Below are 23,766 nucleotides of genomic sequence, written 5' to 3' on the forward strand. Positions count from 1 at the left end.
GGGAGGAGGAAGAGGAGGGGGAGGAGGAAGAGGAGGAGGAGGGAGAGCAGCACAGGCGCGTTGTTCCTGTGTGATGGTGGTAATTTCACGGGGAGAAGGAAAGCGACCGAAGCAGCGAGCTCCTCGTCGGATTGTATTCATTCTCTTCAGCGCAAAATGTGCACGCCATGTTGCGTCTCGCAGGTGAGGAACAAATCCCGTCGCATCGCCGGTGTGGTCCTCTTTTGTGTTGCTGTTGTTGTTGTTGTTGTTGGTCGTCGTCGGTCGCACGCGACTCGGTCGCGCGTTTAGCGCCTCGCTCGTGTGGCGGCCATCCTTCGCCGAGAGGTCGTTTCATCCCTCGGTGAACGTCAGCCACATGTTTTACCCGTCTCCCCCCGCCGTGATGATCAAGTGACGTGACCGCAGTGACCTTACCAGACGTCAAAAAGACAAAGAGAGACGAAGCCCGCCGCGGCCCGAGCAGCGCGATCCGCACAGATGTGTCGGATGGGTAATGGAGCTCAGACGGCGTCCTGTCTGCATGTCACGTGGTGGAAAAGTCTTCTGCGCTGTCCCTACTGTTTTTTTAGTAGGACACAGTTGCACTTTTTCCAACAAAATGAGGAACATCTCGATCAGATCGGAAAGTTCAGGCCGAGCCGATTCAAGGGTGGTGTAACGATGGTGCTCTCTTTCGCACACTCGCGCGCACACACACACACACACACACACACACACACACACACACACACACACACACACACACACCCAAGGTGATGGTTTGAATGGTGTGTAATGATTAGTTATAGATGCAGGATTAATTGGGCAAGGTAACTTTATAGAGTGGACAGACAGTGGAGTAAGCTGTGCCCCTTGTAGAAATAATATGGTTTGCACTGATGTGACTCTTTCTGTTTGTTTTGGGATGTCAGGTCAGTTTGCTGAATGATTTACTATAAACAATATATAAATCACTATAATAACATGGTTGCTTTTGGAGCTCAACCAATATGTTGATCATTCATGTTTAGATTGAATATCAACAATTGAATGATGCATTTGACATGGGTATTGATTGATTTGTTGTTGCGAACATTTTTAAAGCAACATTTCACAGTTCCTGCCTCTTAATTGCAATTATTAACTGAAGTTCTTTGTTTTTCACTTTTGGCTGAACTAAAATAGTGTTTGTCTTTTTACACATCAAAGGATTAATCAAGAAAATGATTTCCAAATTAGTTCCTTTAATTATAATATGATGTTGGAGACTGAAGGCAAGCTTATGGTTAATATGTAAATAAAGAGAGGATTTACTTTAATGCTCAGTGTCTTTTCTTTCATCCAAACACTTGTATTTGTTACCACTGCTGTGCTGGACTGTTCAGGAATTTAATTACACAGACACATTCCTCCTCTGAGGGAGCTCACTTCCATTTCCTCTTTTCAAATGCGGGGTGATTGAAACAGGGCAGGATTAAGAAGGGCAAACAATAAAATTGGTTTTACGTATGCTTCTAGGGAGCTAATCCCTGTCACCGGCACCCCATTAAGCCGCAACCGCTATTGATGTGTAAACTTGTGCTCAGCTTTATTTCAGTGTGAATCCGTAGCCCAGCAAGGGTCTGTATAATCACTGGACTTGTGTCATTACATATGTTCACCAAACATCTGTATCAGTCCATAACAACAACATTTCTGGGTCTCATCGGATAGGACGAAATGGTCGACTGTGTCTACGTGGGACACGTCTGCTGTTCTCAGCACACCCTGAAGAATTTAGTTGTGGTCAGAAGCCCCAGGAGTTTGTTTTCCCCACAGGGCCTTCATTGGAAAGCCCCCGTCTCTTTCGTCTGCCTCTGAACTGTCCTACGGCAGCCGTAATGTCTTACACAAGCTCCTCCCATGCCTTTGTCTCCTGTAAATTGAGTCTTTTTGAGCAGGCGTTGTAGCTGCTTATGCAACCGTAGGAAATGCCAGCTGACTCTCTGCACGGCGTCATTAGGATGGGTAGAGCCGCCCATCAGGCGGTGCCCATAGGAAGCACATAGCGTTGAAGCGTCACACCACTGAGAAGTACACTCTGGGAAGCGAAAACGAAACAAAGCATGATGTCGGATAAATTTGCCTGTTTGTCCAAAATTGTCTTTTGTTTTGACTGCTGTCCCCTCCTTGTTTGGCTGGTGTCCTTTTGGTCGTTTTCTGCCCCTTTTTCTCAGTTCCTAACTGTACCTTCTTCTTTGTCTTTCCTTTCTTTCCATTGGACTCACGTTGCTCTCTGTTGGTTGTAGCTAAGGGCCGTATTTGCCAAGAGCGAAGCAAAGCCTTCCCTTTGTGGATAGGAAACAGAGCAGTGATACATTTTGCTGCGTGTGTATACAGCTGCCTAGCTATACGAACAATAGTGGAGTTGTCAGTCACAACATGAGAGGAAATGGAGTCTTCGACTGAAGCTTGAGTGAAAACAAACCCGAGTAGGAGACAGATTCTGCTTTATGTCTGTCCTACTTTTACTTTGTTTTTGTTTTCTTTCCCCTCCCTGCTGCCTTCAACCCTATGCAATGTTGGAGATACGTGGGTGTGTACTGTCTGTAGTTTGGACGGAGATTTTGGTCTGGCCTGATTCATTGTGGTAACTTTTATCCACAGTGGGCACTATGATTAAGCTCCAGCTGACATGCAGTACCCTCAGTTTTAAAGCAGCCAGGCACTGCGTAGTCTATTCATGTGAGGCAGAATGAAGATAAGTAGGGAATGTGTTTGATGTCACACAATAGTCCCAATGAGTTATAAGGTCGTTTTCACTGCTTATCTCAGCAATTAGTCATTCCTCTGTTTCTTTTTTTTGTTTTGTTTTTACTTCTGAAAACGTTTTTCTTTTTTACCAGTAATAAACAGTCAAAATCTCAAATGAGCTGATGAAAGTAATTCCCTCTGTATAAAGAACAACCGATTGCTTCTTTAGTCTGACTCTTGTGTCAAATAGTCTCGCCCCTTGTTACTGCTATTGTTTGCATCACTGCTTGGTTGATGAGGATAATGCAACGGTAAAGAATGAAGGAGTGGGAAACGCATGGTGATCCTCATCAATGCTCCGCTAAACAGGTCACAGATGTGGTCTTAGGGTTTTGTACACATGGACCTGGATCACATCTCTTTCTTCATCTTGAATGGCATTGAGGTAAATTTCCTAATAATAATCTCACTGCTTATGGCCAGTATCTATCCTCTCAATCTATGCTGGAGGGTAGCTGTGGAATAAGTGATTCAGAGTAAAGGACAGCCAAAGATAACAAAGAAAGGAGAAGTGGACGAGAGGACGGTGGGGGAGGATTGTGAGGAAAGAGATGAAGAGAGGAAAAAGGAGCTTCACCCTGAGTGAGAAAGAGACAAGTCTTTGTCCCAGCGGCTTGAGGCTCGGGGCCTTCAGTGGAGGCTTGTGAGAGACTTTGCTCATTTGAAGTCTGGTAACGGCATATTAGCGTACACATCTACACAAGCGGTCCAAGTTAGCTGTACCATGTGGTGACGACCTTTCTGATGAATGGCCACAGCGAAATGACACAAGTGGGAGGGGGGGACTGCTATTGATATTGTGGTAGGGGTGTGCACAGCAAACACGAGGAGCACCTGTCGTCGTGCTGGTGGGGCAGGCGGGCAGTGGAGGAGGGGGGGGGTAGGATAGCGCATGGGTCGGTAGGGTCAGTGGTGGTTACCATGGATACTTTTTGAATTTGTGTACGGTGGAATTCCTTGTGACATTCCCGTCTCCTGGCCCCCACTCCCGCATTGGCTCTGCTGCAGATTCGCCTTTGGGCCCCACGCAGTGTGCAGTCCGCTGGTGGAACACTAAGGAAACTTGAAAACTCTCACGCCCTAAATCGCTTTCTTTTTCCTGTCTGTTGTGATTAATTAATTAGTCGCACATTGAGGAAAGACACGTGGATGCAGCAGAGACTGAGGAAAAGGTTTATCCTGTTAAGATGTGCGGAGTCAAATGGAGACACAGGGTCACAATGAAAACAACTTGGTCTAGATTCAAGGCTAGAAGTCTGTGAATGCATCAACACAGAAATGACACGTGGGGCTATGGAGGCAGAATTTCAAACCTCTTCATAGGCTCTATTCTGTGCTCTCTCATGCATTGGTACATTGATTGCATGAGATCTTTTGTTGATTTGGTATCAAATAAAGCTTTGTTTGTCGCCCACAACCGAGAGCTAGAAACCTTATTTTTTATTTTGGATAAAGTAATTTTATGTTGAACTATTTACATCGTGATTGAATAAACGCTTGGAGGTTTTTCATTTTTTGTATCAGGGATGCTTCAGCACTGTGCCTTTACTTTACTATACTACTATATTTTCCAATGAAGGAAAGAGTCTTAACTTACAATGATACCCTGGTGCCCAACTCTCCTTTTCTTTCTGAACCAACAGGTGCAGTTATTTGTCCTTGGTTGTATTGATTTCGTCTTCTGTAACATGAGCAATGGATGGCAACGTTGTTCCCTGAACTGGGTAGAAACCTATCGAGTTTCTTTCCACGTGGGAATCTACTTAGAAAACTAGCAAACCAGCATCACAGAGCTTGTATCAAAAAGGCAAGGTCATTGGTAGCCATTCTTCAGCTTCAGGCAGGAGAAGCCAGTCGGGATGGAGCGAGCGGCGAGGCCGAGCCACGTGGGCAGAGAACAACTTGATCCTCACTGTGTGCCTGAGTGGATCCACGAGTCGGCAGCATACCGCACATTACTGGCATCTGGAGCGGGACGCAACACACCAGACCGCGCTGCACACTGGCTTTACTACATCAGTACACGCTGGCTTAGGACACAGACCCACACACAGGGGCTAAGATTACTGTCACGACTGGATGGCAAATGGATCTGCACTTGCATACAAACCATATGTATTACTATTATCGTGGGCCACACCTCAAGGGTAGACCACAACGGAAGCTCAGCTCTCTATGTTCTGCAGGCGAGGAGTAGGAGGCTTACAAAAGCAGGGTGTGGCGGCTACAGAAAAAACATATACTGTATAATTATAGATCCTACTCTTTCCTAAATAGAACACCCGCTGTATGAAGGCCTTTCTGGAGAAGTAGAGTGGGCCTGTGTGTGTGTGTGTGTGTGTGTGTGTGTGTGTGTGTGTGTGTGTGTGTGTGTGTGTGTGTGTGTGTGTGTGTGTGTGTGTGTGTGTGTGTGTGTGTGTGTGTGTGTGTGTGTGTGTGTGTGTTTGGACAAGAGTTGGCACTGTGAAAGAGGGAAGGAAGGGTTGCTTGCTTGTGATTAGAAACGACAAATGAGCACAGAGACCGAGGCAGATGTCTTCACTGTAAGTGTCCCCCTGTCACCCTGCCCTCCTGTTCTCAAGTAAAATACTGCGTTCTACAAGGTAAAGTCATCATATTCATGGAGAGTGCAGCAGTCCTAATCTCTTAGATAATGTCACATTGAACTTTTTTACTTGGAATTGAAGTGTTGTTTATAGTGTTCCACGAGGGGAGAACCCTAAAAGTACCGCCTTCAGGAGTCTGTGGCACTTTGGGTTTTGGCTTCTACGGTGTAACCAATGGTGGTATTATACTACGGCTCTTTGTGTCCATAGTCTGTTCGTTGCACCAGTGCATCCTTGAAGGGTAATCCCTCGCCTGATGCTCCTCTGAGGTTCCTCCCTTCTTTTCCTGTTCAAGGTTTCTTTCTTCTATTTTTGTGGAGTTTTTTTTTAGCTCAATTATGGTTTTAAGAACATAGCAAAGCGACCATCATATCTTTATTCCCTGTTTCTGTTTAGTTCTTGGTTTGGCTTTTTACATTTTGTCCACTGATTTTCAAAAATGTCACTGACCAATTGTACTCATCTTTGGATATGCTCCGTTCCCTCCTTCCTGGAAAATCAAATGATCGCCTCTGTAACTGGGGCAAATGGTTTCAAAATGCACACACAAACCTGCTCTTTCCTTTTCCATTTGTGTCCTTAAATGCATCGTCTCTAATAGGATGGCTTATAAAGTGTGGAAAATTCCTAAACTGACATGTTAATGTTTTTCCCGTCCCTCCCTCTTTTCCCCATTGTTGTCTGTGTGCAGCTGGCCTGCTGCTGCGGCTCAGCGGCCTGCTCGTGCTGCTGTAGCTGCTGCCCCCAGATCAAACAGTCCACGGGGACCCGAATCATGTACGCCCTCTACTTCCTGCTGGTCACCATCGTCTGTGTCATCATGATGTCCCCCACCGTGGAGCAGCAGTTGAGAGACAATGTAAGTGCAAACGGATGTAGCGCAGCAACTCAAGGCGCGCGCGCACACACACACACACACACACACACACACACACACACACACACACACACACACACCACTCTTTTAACTGTAAAGTATGTTGTGCAATATTTCTGAGTGTGGTTTCCCAATGAATAAGAATAAAGTCTCACATCTGTGAACCCGCATTTCTATAATAAAACCTTTTTTAAAGGGGTTCAAATTATTTTACCATTACAAGTACCAAGTATTTTTAGGTATGTAATAGAAGAGTTGCAATTGTCAATGGCAGAAAGGGTGAATCAGGAAAAGGTACAAACTGTAGCTGTAACCTGTGCTCAATAACAGCGTGGTTTTAAAGCGTGGGCGCAGTGGTTCTGTAACGCTAAAAGCCTTGAGGTGAAAAGTGCTTCCGTATTGATGGCTGCTGATCATTTCCAATGAGATCAACTCAAGTTGGCGCTCTTGGTTCCCTGTGATTTCAGCCTTATAGGAAGCAGCGTGCCGGCTGACTTCTTATAGTGATACATTCATCAGGCTTGTTATTTTCATGTATATATAACATGAAAGCTGTGAAATATGTGTTTAACTTTTTAGGCCAGTTGCTTTTGACAGTAGGGAAATTAAAGCCTGTTAGATATTGTTTGTTGACATATCTGAATAAATAGACTCCCATTTCCGAAAATGTGCATGGATTATTGTGTCATTGCCAACACGCAGAATTCAATTATTCTAAAATGTCTGCAGGTGAGGCATTTGAGATCCCCACGTGGATCATGAGGCCATAATTGAGGAGAGAGTTCAAGCCTGTAGTGTTTTGTTTGTGAGCCCAGATGGCCTCTGAAGCTGGGAGGAAACACACAGGAGGCCTGCGGCCCTCCCTTTTGATCTTGAAGCCCTTTGTGTGTTTTCCCCCCATAGCACACTTTTCTGAATGAAGAATGCAGATTTTTAATCAAACCCTTTCTGTGGTGTATTTCTGTGGAATCCAAATTTAACTGGTTACTGACACACTCAAGCTCATCACCCTGGTGGTAAAATATGTTATATAAATATGAGTCTTGCTAAAAGAGTGATTATTGTCTGTATTAAACTGACGTGCAAAAGCAGGGTGATTCCAAGGTTTCCGTCTGCAGCTGTGTCTGAAGAAAGGAGGGCAGTCAAACATGCTTTCACACAAACGCTCAAAGAGGGACCTCTGTTACCCCATCTTAACCTTGGTTCTTATCTACACTTGCTTTGCAACATTTCATACCCGCCCCTTCATGAGTGTGTATAAAAACACGCTCTGAGACGCCATCTCCACAGAGCACCGTAATACGTGTTTGCGTATTTGGCCTCCCGCTTGCAAGCAATAAATGGTGTTGAGGATTAAATATAATCATGCATGCTCACGCTAGATGGCAATTACACTTGGACAATAATTGAATAATAATAATGAGTGGAGGCCGTGTATGACCCGGAGCACACGAACATGTTGGTAAAAAGGCTGCACGCACTCTCTGGGTCACGTCCATATTTGGGACTGGGTGACCATGGCTCACACGCAAAACAGCCTTGATATGGAGTGAACCTGTTGCTAAAGAACTCCACGCACTCCCAGGGTCAGTGGTAGATAAAACAGAATATTGAGACTAACATGTCTCACACACAAACTATCTTTAGTATGCAGTGAATTTATGAACAACGGGAGACGTGATGATCCGAGAGCCTGAAGGGATGGACATCCCTGTGCTCCAATGGAGCTCTCCGAAGGTCATAAACAAGGAGCCGCCTCCATCATAGTGAACCAATCAAGAATGCTCTTAAAGACTATATATTCCGAGCGCACTTTGTATTAAGCGCCCTTTCATTGCTGTTGCTAGACAGATTGAAACAGGTCCGTGCACGTATGACTGCAGGACTGAATACTCCTGTCACAGATAAACATTGTCATATTGCTTTGATTAAAGTCTCAAGTCTGGTCCTTGCTTTGCGTTCACGACAATGGCCTTTTACACCTTTGATCATTCATCAAGACCCTGTTTTTCTTATTAGACAAACATTGAAACAAATCATTCTCTTCTCCCAAACTAGTTTTATTGAAATATTCCACAACACACTGTAGTGATACACCAACATCTCATCCTGCGTCTTCTTTTGTTATTTACAGCCCATTAACTGAGCTTAAGAAATGACGTTACAGTTGCTGTATCAGCGTTTGTTACCATGGCAGTGACTGCACGCTTCCTCAAATGTCACTTGAAGACTGATGTTTTTCCTACAGTCTTCTTCTGCTGTTCTCTCCCGACTGTTTACTGTACGGGCCTGGAAGGACTCCCCGCTGCGTGTCTCCTTGTGAGGGGAAAGCCCTGGAAAAGGCCTATCCAGGCACAAAATGGCCTCAGTTAGCCCCACGCAAAGCCTGCTGAGCTACACACCGGCGTACATACACGTTTCCATGCACACTGCCAGCCACACACTGAGCACAGTGGGAAGTCCCGGGTAAGAGAGCAGCCATTGTGCCTATGGGAGTGCTGGTCTTTTCTCTGGAGATTTACAGCTGTCTAAAACAGCCGGCCCCCCTTCCCTCTTAATCACGACACCATGGACATGCTAATACGGTCCTCGACGTGAGACAAAGCTCCAAAATGGTCTTTTTCACTATGTTGTGATCTGGCCTGGACTGTGGTGCACACGGAGGTGATGACATCTCAATCCGCTGGCGTCTCACCCGTGTGTGTGTGTGCATGTGTGTGTGTGTGTGGGTGTGTGTCCTCATTGACCAGAACACTCTGCTAGCAAAGCAAACTCATCGTTTATGATCTCAAAGTAAATATCTCTTAAAATCATCACTCAAAATATTATTTGCGTTTGAAAAGCAGCCTTTGTATTTTACTTTGATTCACGTATCTGCTGTCAGGAGGCATCGGAGGAGGGAAGAGATATTTGAACTACCCATTCTGTGGTTACATTTTTGAAGGTGATCTCTTGCCTCGGCATTGAGCCACTGAAGCATTGCCACTTTCCAGTTGAAGGCCACAGCAAAGTACATTTCTTGTATCCAGTTTTCCCCTCGTTTGGGTATATCTATTATAAGACGGATCTGCCAATCCTTCTGTTTTTTAGCTTTTCCGAGTCCTCTGACTTGTCGACAAGAGGCGGGTAATTTATTCATTTGTGTCTTTTGTGTGTGTACACTGACAGTTGGTTGTAAGGCCCCTCTAACAGCCTGTAGAGAATGCCTAATGAAAGACGGCTTGGTGGAGACTAAGACGGGTTGTTGTTGCTGCCTGTTCTCTCTTTCTGCTCCTTTAGAGGCGTGACGCTCAGAAAAGGAGCTATTGGGCCTTTTCTCTGAGGCCGCGTACTAGGCAAACATGAGCAGAGGTTTGTTTGTGTGTGTGTGTTTGTGTTCCATAGCGATCTAATCCATGTGTTTTTTGGGTTTGTGATGGTTTTTTTTGTCATTCAGATCCCTTTCTACAGCCACATGTGTGAGAAGATGAATGCAGGCGAGAACTGCAAAACTCTGGTTGGTTACTCTGCTGTCTACAAAGTGTGCTTCGGCATGGCCTGCTTCTTCTTATTGTTCGCCATCTTCACCATACGCATCGACAACAGCACAGGCTGCAGGGCGGCCGTGAATAACGGGTAGGAAGGCTCCTCTCTCTGTCCGCCCTGTGTCACGTCATGTCATGAAATCATTTGTGTTCACCTATAACGCGGCGCTGCGACCCTTAATTAGTGCTCGTCTATGAGCGAAATCCATTCCAACACTTGGCTGAAGGCAGGTCCATAACTCGCAGGCAGGTCTATCGATGTGTTGCTGTTCAGTATCTATAAGAAAAGGAACTGTGAAAAAGTCATTGTGAACCAGCAGCGCTATCCTGCAGCATCGGCGTATCGTAGTTATTTCTTAAACATATTAGTATATTGTATTATATATTAGTATTGTTTTACTATATGTACTGAATAACTGTATTTAATGTATTTCTCTCATGTCACCTAACAATGTATTATCAAATGTGGATCTAGGGCACGCTGAATCTGTTTTGTTAGGAGTCATTGTTCTTATTCAATTAAATTCAATTTAAATGTCAGGTTCTGGATGCTGAAGTTCATTGTGCTGGCGGCCTGCTGTGCTGCAGGCTTCTTCCTCCCTGAAGAGGAAACGTTTCTGCAAGGTAAAGAGAACTCTGTGAACAGTAAACCTACAGAGCTGTAGTCTTATTCATTATGATATAGATCATGAAAACATGTCAAATAGTTGAAGACACTGGAAAGTAATAACCGATATCTGATGTAAGTTCATTTTATCTCTAACTATTTCTCTCCCGCTCTTCACCGTCACAGTGTGGCGCTACATCGGAGCCGTCGGCGGGTTCTTTTTCCTGCTGATCCAGCTCATGCTCTTGGTGGAGTTTGCGCACCGATGGAACACAAACTGGTGGGAGCAACATGTCCTCTCAGTGCGTTTGTCTCTCTAGTCCTCTCAAAGGAACCAGATCACTAACGTAAAGTTTGGAGGCAGGGAGTCATGTAGCTTTCTGTTTTTGTGGCTGGCCTTTTGCACATTCACAGGATGCACGGAGTTTGCGCTCAGATTTCCCCTCCTCCCACTGACACATACCACAGCAGATTGTTATCTATCAACCTAAACCTCTGAACAATAGTTGGTACTTTTGCTTGTACACATTTGTTTTTTAACTACAGCTTGCATTTCTGGACTAGATAAAATGAATGTGAAAAGCACTTCTACTTCCACTTCTAGTAACTGATTAACACAACTTTCTCTCTCTTTGGATTTTTCTTTAGGCCAATATCTCCGTCTGTTTCCTTACTTTTTTACCCTTTTTACTGTTTCTTTCTTATATAATTTGCGTTACCCTTGTTCATATTTGGTCCTTTTCTTTCTGTGTGTTTTCTGTCTCTCTGTCTCCCTCTCTTTGTCTCTGTCTGTCAACAGGAGTTCAGGAGTGAAGCACAATCGCATGTGGTACGCAGCGTTGGCCTTTGTCACTCTGATGCTGTTCAGCGCGGCCGTAGCAGCCTTGGTGTTCATGGGTGTGTTCTACACCGACCACGAGGCCTGTTTACTCAACAAGGTCTTCCTGGGCATCAACGGCAGCCTGTGCTTCATCGTCTCCCTGTTGGCCATCTCCCCCTTCATACAGAAACGTGAGGACACGTAGAAACTGTAATAGAATTGTAAATACAAGCATTGGCATTTAGATACTGAGAAATTTATAGAGAGCTACAAGGCTTATTACAATTATTAAGTATAAACACATTGGATATAATTAAGGAAGGAAGGTAGCAATAAAAAACAATGTAAATATATTTACAGTGACGCCGGAATCTCTGGTTAATATTGCCAGTGATATTCAAATCCTTTATTTACCTTTGTTGGATCCCTGCAGTGCAGCCCACATCAGGCCTGCTGCAGCCAGGAGTCATCAGCCTGTACGTCATGTACCTCACCTTCTCAGCCTTCTCCAGCAAACCAAAAGAAAGTGAGTGTGACTGGACGCCTGTCTCCACCTGATAGTTACAGACATTGTGGGGTTTGATCAATGGGTATAGCAGTAGCATTTGGGGGGATAATAATTGATATTGTTTCTAATCATCGGGTCCAAATGAATCCAAAATGACAGAGAAAAAAAACTTATATTTAAGGCAAAGGGGAGCCTCAATCCTGCACATCTGTTGGGTGCATCTTGGGTCTCAAAAACATAAACCACCCACAATAGACCGAAGCCTATCTAAAATATGGGATTCATATTTCTATGATAAAAATAAAAAGTTTAACACAGCGCTTTGGTGAAGGTCGTTATATTTGATAGAAATCACTCTCGAGTCCGAGGTACATTTCCATCTCTACAGCACTCCAATTCCCACAGCAGCTGTCAAGATAATATTCTATGCTGATATCCCATTGCAAAGGTAATCTTACCACAAATAATAGTAATACATGAAAGCTGGTTGTTATTGAGGCTGTTGTAGCTTTTGTACTTACTGTAAGTTGTATTATCTCTTATCTATTGTCCCTTTGCCTCCCATTCATACCTTCTGCCAAAATACACACACTCTGCATCTTTTGCAATATCCGCTCTCCTTACAATACTCCCTCTACTTTGTATTTGGCCTCATCCATCTCTGTCTGCACATTCTGTCCTTCTAGTTGTGGAAAGAAATGGCGTGAACACCACCGTTTGTGTGTTTTCCTTCAACTCTGAGACGGAGAGCGACAAGAAGATCGTCACCGGTTTTGGAACCGTTATCCTTTTTGGTTGTATTCTCTACGCTTGGTAAGACACACACACACACACTTTCTCTTTTCTGAAGGTCTTATTGTTTAGACAAATACAAGCCAATGCATCTCTTTTTAGTGCCACGTCATTAAATTTGTGAGATTGTGTACAGGCTACAAGCCAAACCCATTAACAGCTGTACTGTTATTTGAATAAAAGTAATGCGTTTCCAGGGGGCCTGTAGCAACAGAGACGGCGTTCTTTTGATAGGCTGGGACTCTATAGAGGTAGCGTTTGATGGGCTAAGCAGTGTGATTAAAAAACCTGTTTTCGGTGGTTGACATGTGTTTCCCATCAAGTGGAGGCATCATGTCTCTGTGGTTCATCCCCTGAAGGAGAGGGAATTCAACTCTGAAGCAATCTGATACTTCAAATTAATGGAAAAACACAGAGCAAAGGAATTACTTTCTCTTCTTGCCATCTGTAATTTTTCTTTTCTCTCCGCCCTCCCTTTAGCCTGACGTCCACGACCAGGCGAAGCTCTGCAGCGCTCAGAGTGTGTAGGAACAGTGAGCCGGCGACTGAGGTACATGCACAAACAGTTAGATCTCACTGGGGGGGTGGGGTTAAACAGATTACTACGACTCAACAAACCCACTCGAAAGAAACTTCAAATTAGACGTCTTTATGCAATTTAACTAATTGGACCCAAGAGAGATGTGTGGCGATTCCAGTTTGTTGGTGACCTGTGCGTTTCTCTTCCTCCTGCAGAGAGCTCGCTGTTGTTTCTGTTTTGGAGATGACACAGGTGAGGAAAGTCAAAGCAGTGTCCCCCTCAATGCCTCGTCTTTGTTTGTTTTCCTTCCCCTCACTCCCCCTGCCACCCCAGCCTGTTGGGTGTGTATGCATATGCGCACAGCCAGTGTTTGCACACACACACACACACACACACACACACACACACACACACACACACACAGGGGGCTATGCTCGTTGCTGTTCCTGAGCCAGATTGAAGATGGTGAGAAAGTATTGGTCAGCAAACATAGATGATGTCACTATTACTAGGAGGAGGGGGAGGCGGGGGTGGGGGTGGGGGGTGGAGTATGACACAGTGAAGCAGGATCAACAGCAAAGTGGAATTGTGGGTTGGCTGACAGTGCCCCCTGCTGGAAATTATCAGTCTTATATCACATAACACATATGCCCAACACATAAAAGTGAGTTGCATGTAATTGAAATAAGGAAAACCAGAATGACATCAGTAGTGCACAGAATATTCTGACAGTGAAAAAAGTGTCACTCGCCCAAGTCCTGATCATTTAATGTGTGCTTTTTAGATGACTGTGAGGTGAACAACACTGGTGGAGGCCAAAATGTGATATATGATGAGAGAGAAGGAACCATCTACAGCTACTCTTACTTCCATGCCGTCTTCTTCCTGGGATCCCTGTACGTCATGATGACCGTCACCAACTGGTTCCAGTAAGTGATGCCTATACATCCGGCCACTGGATGATCGGACTGAACAAAACAGTTAATTTAATGAAGATTAAATAATATCCAACTTGGAACAAGCAATCTATTTGAAATCATCCAATCACAGGATGAATATGTGTTTGGTATCAACATGTATGTATTTTTTGATCCTATATACAAAAAAGTTAATGAGTCCGTGTGAAATAACTAAAACAAGTTCAAATTAAATCTATCACTGCAGATTTTTTGACATGCCAATGCCATTGCATAATAATTATGTCAATAATCACTGCTTCCAATTCTGATTTCAAGGGTCCTTGTCCGGCTTATTTGTTAATGGTATAAGCCATTATTAATGTAATTAGTTATGCCTGGGGTAATTCTAAAAAGATTATGCATTATGTTGCTGTATTTTAGTGTGGTCACAATTTTCATTTTTGGAGATAGATAAGCAACTTCTAGCTACCAAACATCAAAAGAAGAACTCCTGAGCTGTCTGTGAAGCTTGTAGTCGTTGCTCACTTGTCTCTTTTTGTGCATTTGCAGTTATGATGACCACAAGATTGAGAAGCTGTTGGACGGGAGTTGGTCGGTGTTTTGGATCAAGATGGTCTCCTGCTGGGTGTGTCTCATCCTCTACATGTGGACCCTCTTTGCTCCCATGGTCTGCCCAAAGCGCTTCGAGGCCTAAAAGCTCTGGTCCTTGGGACGTGGTCGGGCAGACGCTCTCGCGCTGAGCCAAGGGACGTCCAACACTCTGTCTTACCTTGAAACACAACCCTACACTACCCTCAGTGTTCAAAATGGAGGATTATCTGTTGCCTTTTGTTTTATATGCTAGTGTTTTACAACGTTAATACCTTGATGGTAAATTTGCTATCTTTTACTACCACTTTCTCGTGGAGTTTTTTTTTTAAATTACTTACAGATTTGAAATTACATACAGAATTGTGGGAGTTAAGTTGCATCGGGAAACATGATAATCACTCAGCCCCTTTTGTCAATATTGCCTTTGTGTGTCAGTTTCACCTTGGCCAGACAATTGACTTCTGTAAAGTTGTTGCAAAGATTTGGAATGATTTGAATTTCACCCAAAATATGTTACAAAAGAGAATGTGTCTTAAGTAGATCCAGATCTTTCTTAGTAAAATCCACGCTATCCGTACAAAGATTCCTGCCATCCTTGTTGTGTTACAAGGCAGTGCTTTTCCGATTAACCTGCCTCATTTGAGAGGCACGTTGGTGAAATGTCACGGCCGCCTCTGTGCAAGAGCTGCGGTGTCACAGATGAGGAATGTTTGCCAAAGGTAGAAGTCAGAAAACAACAATAACAATTGTTTGGTCAGTAGCAGAGATCTTTACTGAGGACATTAAGTATTCGCATGCACACACAAACGCTCGCTTTAACTGTTTTCTGTACAGTTATGAAGGCTTATGTTAAATCTTTCCACCTCATAGGGAATAAGGTAGCATAATCACTTTCATCAGCAGGTTATTCAATACTGGATGTTGAGTTTTCTGCCAAATTCTCTCAAAAAGCTCCACGAGTCAACCTGTGTCACTGACTGTTTACAACGCGTCGTACATCGTCAACAATTTTTTTCTCATTCATCAAGACATCATTACGTCCTTTTCCTCTGATATGTGGATTCAGTCATTCAATTTGTTTTATGTACATGAACATTTCTCCAGGGGACTTACATTTTTAAGAAACCTCTCTACATTTTGGTATAAATCGAATGGTGCTCTTCAGTTTTGATATCAATCTAAAGAAAGGCTGTGTATTACCAAAACATACAGTAACACTTTGGGACCAAGATGTACATGTTTGAAATACAGAGATGTACAGTTCATTGTTCAAACTCTCAATAAAACAGCCGTCAAACGCCATGTGGTGGATTTATTTCCTGAAGCTTTCTCTCATACAGATAAATAACACAACATTATCTTTAATGTTCAGAATGTTATTGTAATTCCAATGTATTCACAAAAAGTATTACATCTTGACCGAAGTCATTAAATGCTCATAGAATTGCATTTGCAATTTTGCATAAACATACAACCTGCTGATTAATACAAGTTTCTGAAGTGTTGCTTCAGTTTAAACACAAATAGACAATTTAATGCTCAATGTTATAGTTTCCTTGCACCCTGTCACTCGAATGTCAACATTTTCTCCCACAACTGGGCCCTCTAGCTGTAGTGGAGCTCTGCTCCTCTACTAATGGATGGCTCCCCTGGCTTCACTCTGTGTTCTGGGCATTGAGATCCTTGTAGTCAGCAGGAATAGTGTCTGGTGATGAGAAAGAAACAGAAACTTTTAGGCATACTTCGAGTTTTGTAGCCGACAGAACTGTCTCTGACTTGCAGACACTCACCGTTGCAACGATACTTAAGATTGGACCAGATGATGTTTTCTTGAGAGAAGCAGAACACACCCAGTCTGCCGCCCCTCATACTCGTGTCAATTATCACGTCTGTGTCCGCCACCAGTTTTGAGCCCTCGAAGAAGCGAGCACTGGTTCACGTAGGAGGGGGAAATTAGTAAAGTCGGCAAACACAGTATGAGTGTGTATGTGTCCGAATGTGGGAGGGTTTCCTGATGTATGTACCGGATGTATCCGACCTGTGGTCTGTGCTGCAGGAACCAGCGGTAGGACACCTTGTCCTTCCAGCCAACATTCCTGGGGTCCTTCCACAGGAGGCGGACCTGATTAGGGGTATCTCCTGTGTGCCACAGGGAGTTCCTCATATACTCACCAGGACCGGTCTTTGACTTAACTACCTGGTTGTAATAAAGAGACCGATAGCATGACAGAAGTGAAATTACAAGAGACGAAGAGAGCAAACACGCTTTCCCAAAGCTGTAGCTCGGGAGGCGGAGACAAGGTGAGCAGATCAATCCTCTGATCCTCCTGTCAAATTGGCCTTGACCGAGACATTGCTCCTTTTAGTCATGCGAGGACCTTGAGCGGTGTGTGAGCGTGTACCGGAATGCGACCGTCTACCTTGAGTTGTATTCCTGGTTCGGCAACAGCCCTGAAAGGAGCAGCCTGCCAGTAGGTTTGTTCTGTCTGTTTCCACATCACCACGTAGAAGGAGGAGGAGTCCTGGTAGCCGAAGATGAAACCAGTATAGTCGTCATCGGTCACGGTGTTAACGTGGAACGTCCCCTCAAAGTCGACCCCACTGAAAGCTTTGTAGCCTGCCCATGTGGATAGTGGAGAAGAAAGACACAAATATCTGACGCAAAGGCTGACAAAAAAACTAAATTTACACTAAACTAAAGTTCTATTGTTAACAGAAGACAGACGACGATGAGACATTATGGAGGTACTAGGTGCTTACCAACAGCAAGGCCAGGGTCAGAGTTCATGGTCTGAACTATCTCCATGCCCTGTCAACACAAATCAGAGTAGCACCATTTCAATCGTCCTATTAAGGGACTCATTAGATATTTTGTTTTTGAATTCTAACAGAAAAATAATAATATTTTCAGCTAAACTGTTCTTTGCTGATTTTGTAAAGAATAAGGATGGGACAGGTACGAGCTTCATACAAAGAGTTGTGATGTAAATGTGACTAGGAAAGAGGGTTGAATGTTGGCTATTGTTTACCTGATTCAGGACCACCCAGTTGGGGTCAATCTGAGAGTCCCCCTCCGGATCCAGCACTACGGTCTGATAGGCTCTGAAGTCGGTCAGGCTGACCTCAGCGTTCTCTGGGCAGTGGTCGATTACGTCAATGACGCTGTCTTTGTCAAAATCGCCTTCGCATGCGTCTCCAACATTGTTATCTGGAAAAATAAGGATGCAGCCTTGTCGGGACCACGTGACTGACACACATACTGCACACATGCATGCACACACCATTCATTAAGCCACACTAACCGTCTGTGTCCTTCTGGTCTGGGTTGGCGACTAGTCTGCAGTTATCGTCATCGTCCATTATGCCATCGCCATCATCGTCATCATCACATTCATCTCCCTGTCAAGATAAAACCGAGCTGTCTATATTCCTATATTACTCGCACAAGAAGAATGAATGAAATATTTTGAATGCAGTAAATGAAGTAGTATGAATGAGGAGATTAAAACCATTCCATCCTTGTCGGTGTCCAGCTGGGAGGAGTTGATGAGCGTGGGACAATTGTCTTTTGTGTTCTGGTGGCCATCACCGTCACTGGCAACGATGAGGTAGGTTCAAGACATGACACATCTGAATGTACATTCAAACCTCTGGTCATGACAGCGGGCTCTACCTGTCGATGTTGTCGTCACAGATGTCTCCGACAAGGTCATCGTCTGAGTCAGACTGCAAGGGGGACAAAACAAACAATGTAGGTCAGATTAGTAGCTGCAGACGAGTCCTCCTCAGGTTGTTGTTGTTGTTGTTGTTGACTTTGTCACCTGGTTAGGGTTGGGTACGTCAGGACAGCTGTCACAGGCATCTCCCACCCCATCTGTGTCTCTGTCTTCCTGGCCTTTATTGGGGACTCGCTGGCAGTTGTCAAGGATATTCTTAATGCCTGGAAACATTAACAACTCAGACCTTTCATTTCTGTGTCACTGGGTAAAAACGTAGAAACGAAAGGGAAAATATAAAAAGCTGAACAGAACACAGTCTACAGACGCGTGCTGTAAAACGCAGGACCAGATGGCAGTGTTTGTTGAAGAAGAAGGTGAAATAGTTTCCAGTGTCCTTCTATGCCTGGCGTAGGCTTGACTGTGGAAAAATGCTTTTTAGAGAGGAGACGGACATGACCAAGCGCTTAGCAATCCAGCCTTGGAGTTAAAGACATTACCAAATGATCAAGACTTTGGAGCTCCACGAAAAGGAGTGAATACTAACCCTAGTCCTGACATGCAACACAGCACACACAAACATATTAAGTCACAACTGTTTCTAAAGGAACCAACAATACGGTCTTTAAAAAGGAAACCAAGGGTGGTATGTAAGGTTTACACTCACAATTCCAGCTGGAACATTTTAACATTTGACACTGTTTTCTATAATGAAAACCAGTGATCTACTTGGAAGAACATATGAATTGGAAACAGGGAGATGTTTTTTAACAAATAAACACTTTCCACCAAAACAGGACGTCTTTGTCTAGACAATCCAAACAACCTGGGGTTCAAATAACCCACAAATACAAATACATCAGTTACTTGGTTTCACAATGTGTTCCTCCATATATCACCTCTAACTGTTGTGATAAATGAAAGCCCAACCTTTTCAGCCAATTGCCGCTTCAATTACCCCCAAACTATGTAACAATATTAACTTTACTGTTGTATAATGACGGCCTGTTACTGACCGTCCCCGTCCATATCATCATCACATTCGTCTCCTAGCCCGTCCTGATCGGTGTCCCTCTGTGAGGGATTTTCAACTGTTCTGCAGTTGTCACAGGCGTCGCCAAGGAGATCCTTATCACTGTTCTTCTGGTCCACGTTAGGTACGAGCCAGCAGTTGTCCTAGGACAGAAAAAAAGAGGTTTACTGTAATTAAATACCTGTTCATTGAAATGTTGGAGCTTATCATAGTTACCCACATCTATGTTAACAATGCCATCGCTGTCTGCATCGTTATCACAGGAGTCACCCAACCCGTCGCTGTCTGCATCCTCTTGGCCAGAATTTGGTACAGAAAGGCAGTTATCCTGGGAACAACACGGACAAACACACAAATCATTAATGTGTAATGCATGAAGTAAAGTCAAAAAACATTGTTGATGGTGTTGCAATATGTTTACCTGCTTACAGTTGTTGTCACGGCACTGGAGCTTATTGTCAGGATATGCATCAATATCTGTGTCCTTTCCACACACATAGCCGTTACCTGCCCAACCGACGCCACACTAACACGCACACAGCAGAAGAAAAAGTTGTGACATTTCACGTGGATGATGAGGAACTGCCCAATCAAACCATGACCCAGTGATACTTATGCAGACAAATAGGACTTGTTACCACACAGCTAATGCTGCCGTCTCTCTCCACAACACACTCTCCATTTGTGTGACAGGGGCTGGGTTGACCATTGGGGCAAAGCCTGGTTCCATGGCAGCCTCCCACCTGGTCACCTGTGAAGCCAGTTTTACACTCTCCGCAGCGGAAGGAGCCCTGGTGTGGAGAATACTGAGTCAAAAAACAATCCTTCTGCTATAAGAGAGTGCAAAAATAACCACATTCTGGTTGTGCAGGTGTCCTCACTATCGTGTTGTAGCAGTGCGAGTTTTCAGTGCAACCTCCATCCTTCGGCGGGCCCAGACACTCGTCTATATCGTCACAGACCTGGACATAACAGACCGACGATGTATAGGTCACATTCTGCCAACAGGCACGGATGAATCAAACAGTATGGATGTTTTTTTGGTTCACAGTGTGGTGTTTATTATACCTGTTTGCGGGACTTAGCGTAGGAAACTCCCACTCCATTAATCTCTGGCCCGTTGTAACCCAGAGGGCATTTCTCACAGCGAAAACCAGGGGCAGTGTTTACACAGCGGACACCAGGATAACATGGATTAAACTTGCACTACGATAGACAAGATAGACACAGTGAAATTGTAATTACCGATTTTTTTAGTTTAGAAGTTTTACAAGTTTCAGAGTGGCATACTAAGGAAAATCGATTTTACATACCTCATCAACATCGTCACAGTACACCCCGTCTCCTGTAAACCCGTCAGGACAAGACGTGCACTGAAAACCACCCGACTCTGAGAGGACGCACATGTTCTGTCTGAAACAGGTGCCAGGTGGACACTGGGTCAGAGGCTGACTTGCTGGACCCGTGTTAGTTGGATTTCCCCCCAGACCTGTGGGCACAAATAGCTGGATATGAAAGCACCTTGTTAAAAGGTCACTTTGTCATTAGTGTCTCCATACAACATACGTGATTGAGTTAGTCGTACCTACCACAGGCAAGACACTCCGTGATTGTATTCCTCAAAAAAGTTGTCTCCTTAATCTTGAAGAAGCACAGTGGAGAAGTATGAGTCGGGACAAACTGTTATGGGTAATCTTGTTATTACTTTATGGTTTATTTCACAGGAGGCAAATCCCAATCTTAAGTTTAAATAAAATGTGTCAGCTCAGGCAGGCTCTTGTGATCTTTTTCAATATACAAAGAAGTCTCTCAATGTGCATGACTGAGATGTTGAACTATTCAACGGTAACTTTATTGCCTCCGTCTCCCTTGACAACGTGTCTCTTTACAAATCCTCTGCTGCAAATCAACGTCTAACATCAACATCTATCTGCTGCTGAGGTGTTACACAGACTCTTGAAACAAGAGACCACCAGCAGGTTGTCACAGTCTGGGTTTGAACTTTTCATACAAATGGCTGATATGATTTGAGGAAAAAGAAATTTCCAAATGGTTGTGAATTTAGTGCAAGTACAACTACTATGAACGAAAGGGACCTTTCCACAACGTTTTCCCCACCAGGGAATTATATTTTATCTATTTAATCACAATGTCAACCAGGTCTTAAAAAGGAACAAAAGCAATAATGTATTGTTCATTTTTTTTAAAATAACATATGTTATTCTCTTTATTACCTTAGTGTTGTATTTATTTTCTTTTGATTGGTTACCCATGTGGGACACATAAGACAGGGACTCAGAGGTGGGATACCTGCTTGATGAGCAGCTCTTTCATCTCAGAAAACATGCTCTTCAGCTCCTCCATGGAGGCTTGGTCGTGTTCTGTCCTGGCTCCCTGGATGCCTGAGGGGAATTTCACCAATCAGGTTAGAAAATTAGACACACAGCCCACATTTAGTCGGTTTGAGTTCTAATGATGATGTGATGTCAGGCAGTCAGCTGAAAACCGTTCTCACTTAGCAGCTGAAGAGATTCACCCTGATCCACACTGCAGTCCTGCAGAGTTGCCACATTGTCTATTGTGTCTTCTATGACCAGCTTCAAGTCAGTCAGTTCATCCTTGCAACGAAAGAAACCCATTTTTTATTTAGCACACATCTCTGTCATCATATGTGAAATGACCCTCACCTGTAAGCCTCTTATTTACCTTGGAACTCGACTGCAGGGTCCTAAGTGCCACCCTGTTGGGACCAGGAGGGAGGGACCCAAACGCAGCAGGCAGATCATCCAAACTGTGCACCAGTCTGCAGTCTACATAGATGTTGAGGCGAGGTGGACCGCTCTGTAGACCCCTGGCATGTAGCATCACATGGTGATCTTGGCCATCTGCCAGGGAACCGTGGTTGAAACTGGTTGTGACAAATCTGCCGTCTGTCCTCTGGTAATGCATGGTTACTAGAGGTGGAGAGAAGCAAGAAGGAAGGACAGAGAGGAAGTGAAAGGAAGCAGGAGAACAAATTTTGTAGAAAAAACATCATATGTTTTTAATAGAATTATATACCCTTGCTCAGTTTGTCCTGCACGCTGACCTCCAGGTACTTGCTGTTGTCTTTGGGGTTGATGACACTGTAGAGAGAGGTAGGGGTCTTGGTATGGATCCTAAAGGAAGAGAGGAGGAATGCCTCATCTCGCCCTTTGTTCTTCAGGCTTCCTTGTAGCAAGTCTGGCAGGCAGTCTGGAGACACCAGCAGGTCGTAGACTAATGGGGAGAGAAGTGTTACTAACCTTTATTATGCTGCTGCAAACCCATTGTACCTTGGCTATGAAATAAAGAAAAGTCCTAGTTTAACACAGAAAGCGAGGGAAGTACACCAGCTAGTGGTCAGTCGATAACGTGCAAGCAGCTCAGGAATATTCACATACCAACTAAAAGCAATCAATCCGATCACACTAGTGGTGCTGAGTTTCTTTTTGCCACTAATGAGTTTTCTGTGTGTCCTGGTCGCAATGGCTCACAGTGTTCTACCTATTGCCACTGCATAGTCAAAGCACTGTTGGACTTTATTGTGTGTGACAGTGTACGGGTGTGTGTGTCTGTGTGTCCTGCTAAGTTTTATGGAGAGGTGGATGGCAGCTGCAGAAAGGAGCAGCACTAAACTCTTTCCACTGGAACAAATCCACAACACTTCACACACTCACATGCAATAACACACAACCACACACATATGCATACACAAAAACACCTGCACACAGTCGTTGGTTGAATTCAGGAATATTAATAATAATAATTTTCTGTCGTAAAAAGTGACAGGAAATGATGTGGAAACATTTGCGTGTAGATTCCTGGCAGATCTCAGATGGCAGTTAGTGTGTGTCCAAAACAAATTTACTCATTTAGGTCAGGCTGTGACAAGATCCCAGATGTCAAATTCTACTAACCACAAAATAAAGACAAAATACATTAGGAAAATCACCCTGGTCTTTCACAGACTTGCTGAAGATGTGGAGTTGTAAAAGCAGACAACAGATTGTTAGGAAGTGAATAAGACAACTTGATTTTGCTGATCTACAGACACAAGAATTATGTTTTCCAGAAGGGGATCGATGAGGAAGAGTACTTACTAATCCCTTGAGCCGTGACAGTAATCACCAGCTGTTGCAGCGCCAGAGACAGAGCTGCTACTCTGGCCCACACATCCATCATTTAGTGCTTCCGTATGGGACAAGCCTTAGAAAAAGCAATATTCCTGAAGAAAGGTTTTTGTTTCCAAGCCTTCCACAGATCAATCATCTACTTTAGCACACAATGAAGAAAATCCAGATGTTGAAGCAGAATCTCGGCGGAGGTGAGATGGTTTTGTGGACACAGGCACAGCTTTTAAAGCAAAGGGGAGTGTCCTTGCACGAAAGTGTAGGATCTATTTTAAAAGTTTGAGGGAGTGTCCCCTTGCTGTAGTTTCATCAAATGATAAATCATA

At 44.0% G+C, this 23,766-nt stretch overlaps 2 protein-coding genes across 2 annotated transcripts; one reads left to right on the forward strand and one right to left on the reverse strand.

Annotated features, from left to right (window-relative positions):
• The first annotated feature begins 25 nt into the window (after positions 1–25).
• Positions 26–15,842, forward strand: serinc5 (serine incorporator 5). The gene is made up of 12 exons (XM_037481826.2): positions 26–183; positions 6,073–6,240; positions 9,695–9,873; positions 10,324–10,406; positions 10,576–10,669; positions 11,189–11,400; positions 11,643–11,735; positions 12,404–12,530; positions 12,990–13,059; positions 13,245–13,281; positions 13,814–13,958; positions 14,499–15,842. Exons 1-12 carry the CDS (start codon positions 157–159, stop codon positions 14,641–14,643), a joined length of 1,380 nt encoding a protein of 459 aa, XP_037337723.1. The 5' UTR covers positions 26–156; the 3' UTR covers positions 14,644–15,842.
• thbs4a (thrombospondin 4a) lies at positions 15,827–23,618 on the reverse strand. Its single transcript, XM_037481825.2, has 23 exons — positions 23,411–23,618; positions 22,350–22,547; positions 21,996–22,243; positions 21,805–21,907; positions 21,600–21,691; positions 20,879–20,930; positions 20,603–20,778; positions 20,358–20,495; positions 20,171–20,251; positions 19,928–20,080; positions 19,711–19,815; positions 19,510–19,617; positions 19,273–19,432; positions 18,362–18,480; positions 18,214–18,266; positions 18,050–18,134; positions 17,843–17,939; positions 17,570–17,748; positions 17,301–17,349; positions 16,961–17,157; positions 16,565–16,737; positions 16,331–16,470; positions 15,827–16,245 (listed from the first exon to the last, which is right to left on the reverse strand). Exons 1-23 carry the CDS (start codon positions 23,490–23,492, stop codon positions 16,196–16,198), a joined length of 2,838 nt encoding a protein of 945 aa, XP_037337722.2. The 5' UTR covers positions 23,493–23,618; the 3' UTR covers positions 15,827–16,195.
• Between the last annotated feature and the right edge of the window lie 148 nt (positions 23,619–23,766).

The sequence above is a fragment of the Pungitius pungitius genome, chromosome 5 (assembly GCF_949316345.1).
Source record: "Pungitius pungitius chromosome 5, fPunPun2.1, whole genome shotgun sequence".
Taxonomy (NCBI): domain Eukaryota; kingdom Metazoa; phylum Chordata; class Actinopteri; order Perciformes; family Gasterosteidae; genus Pungitius; species Pungitius pungitius.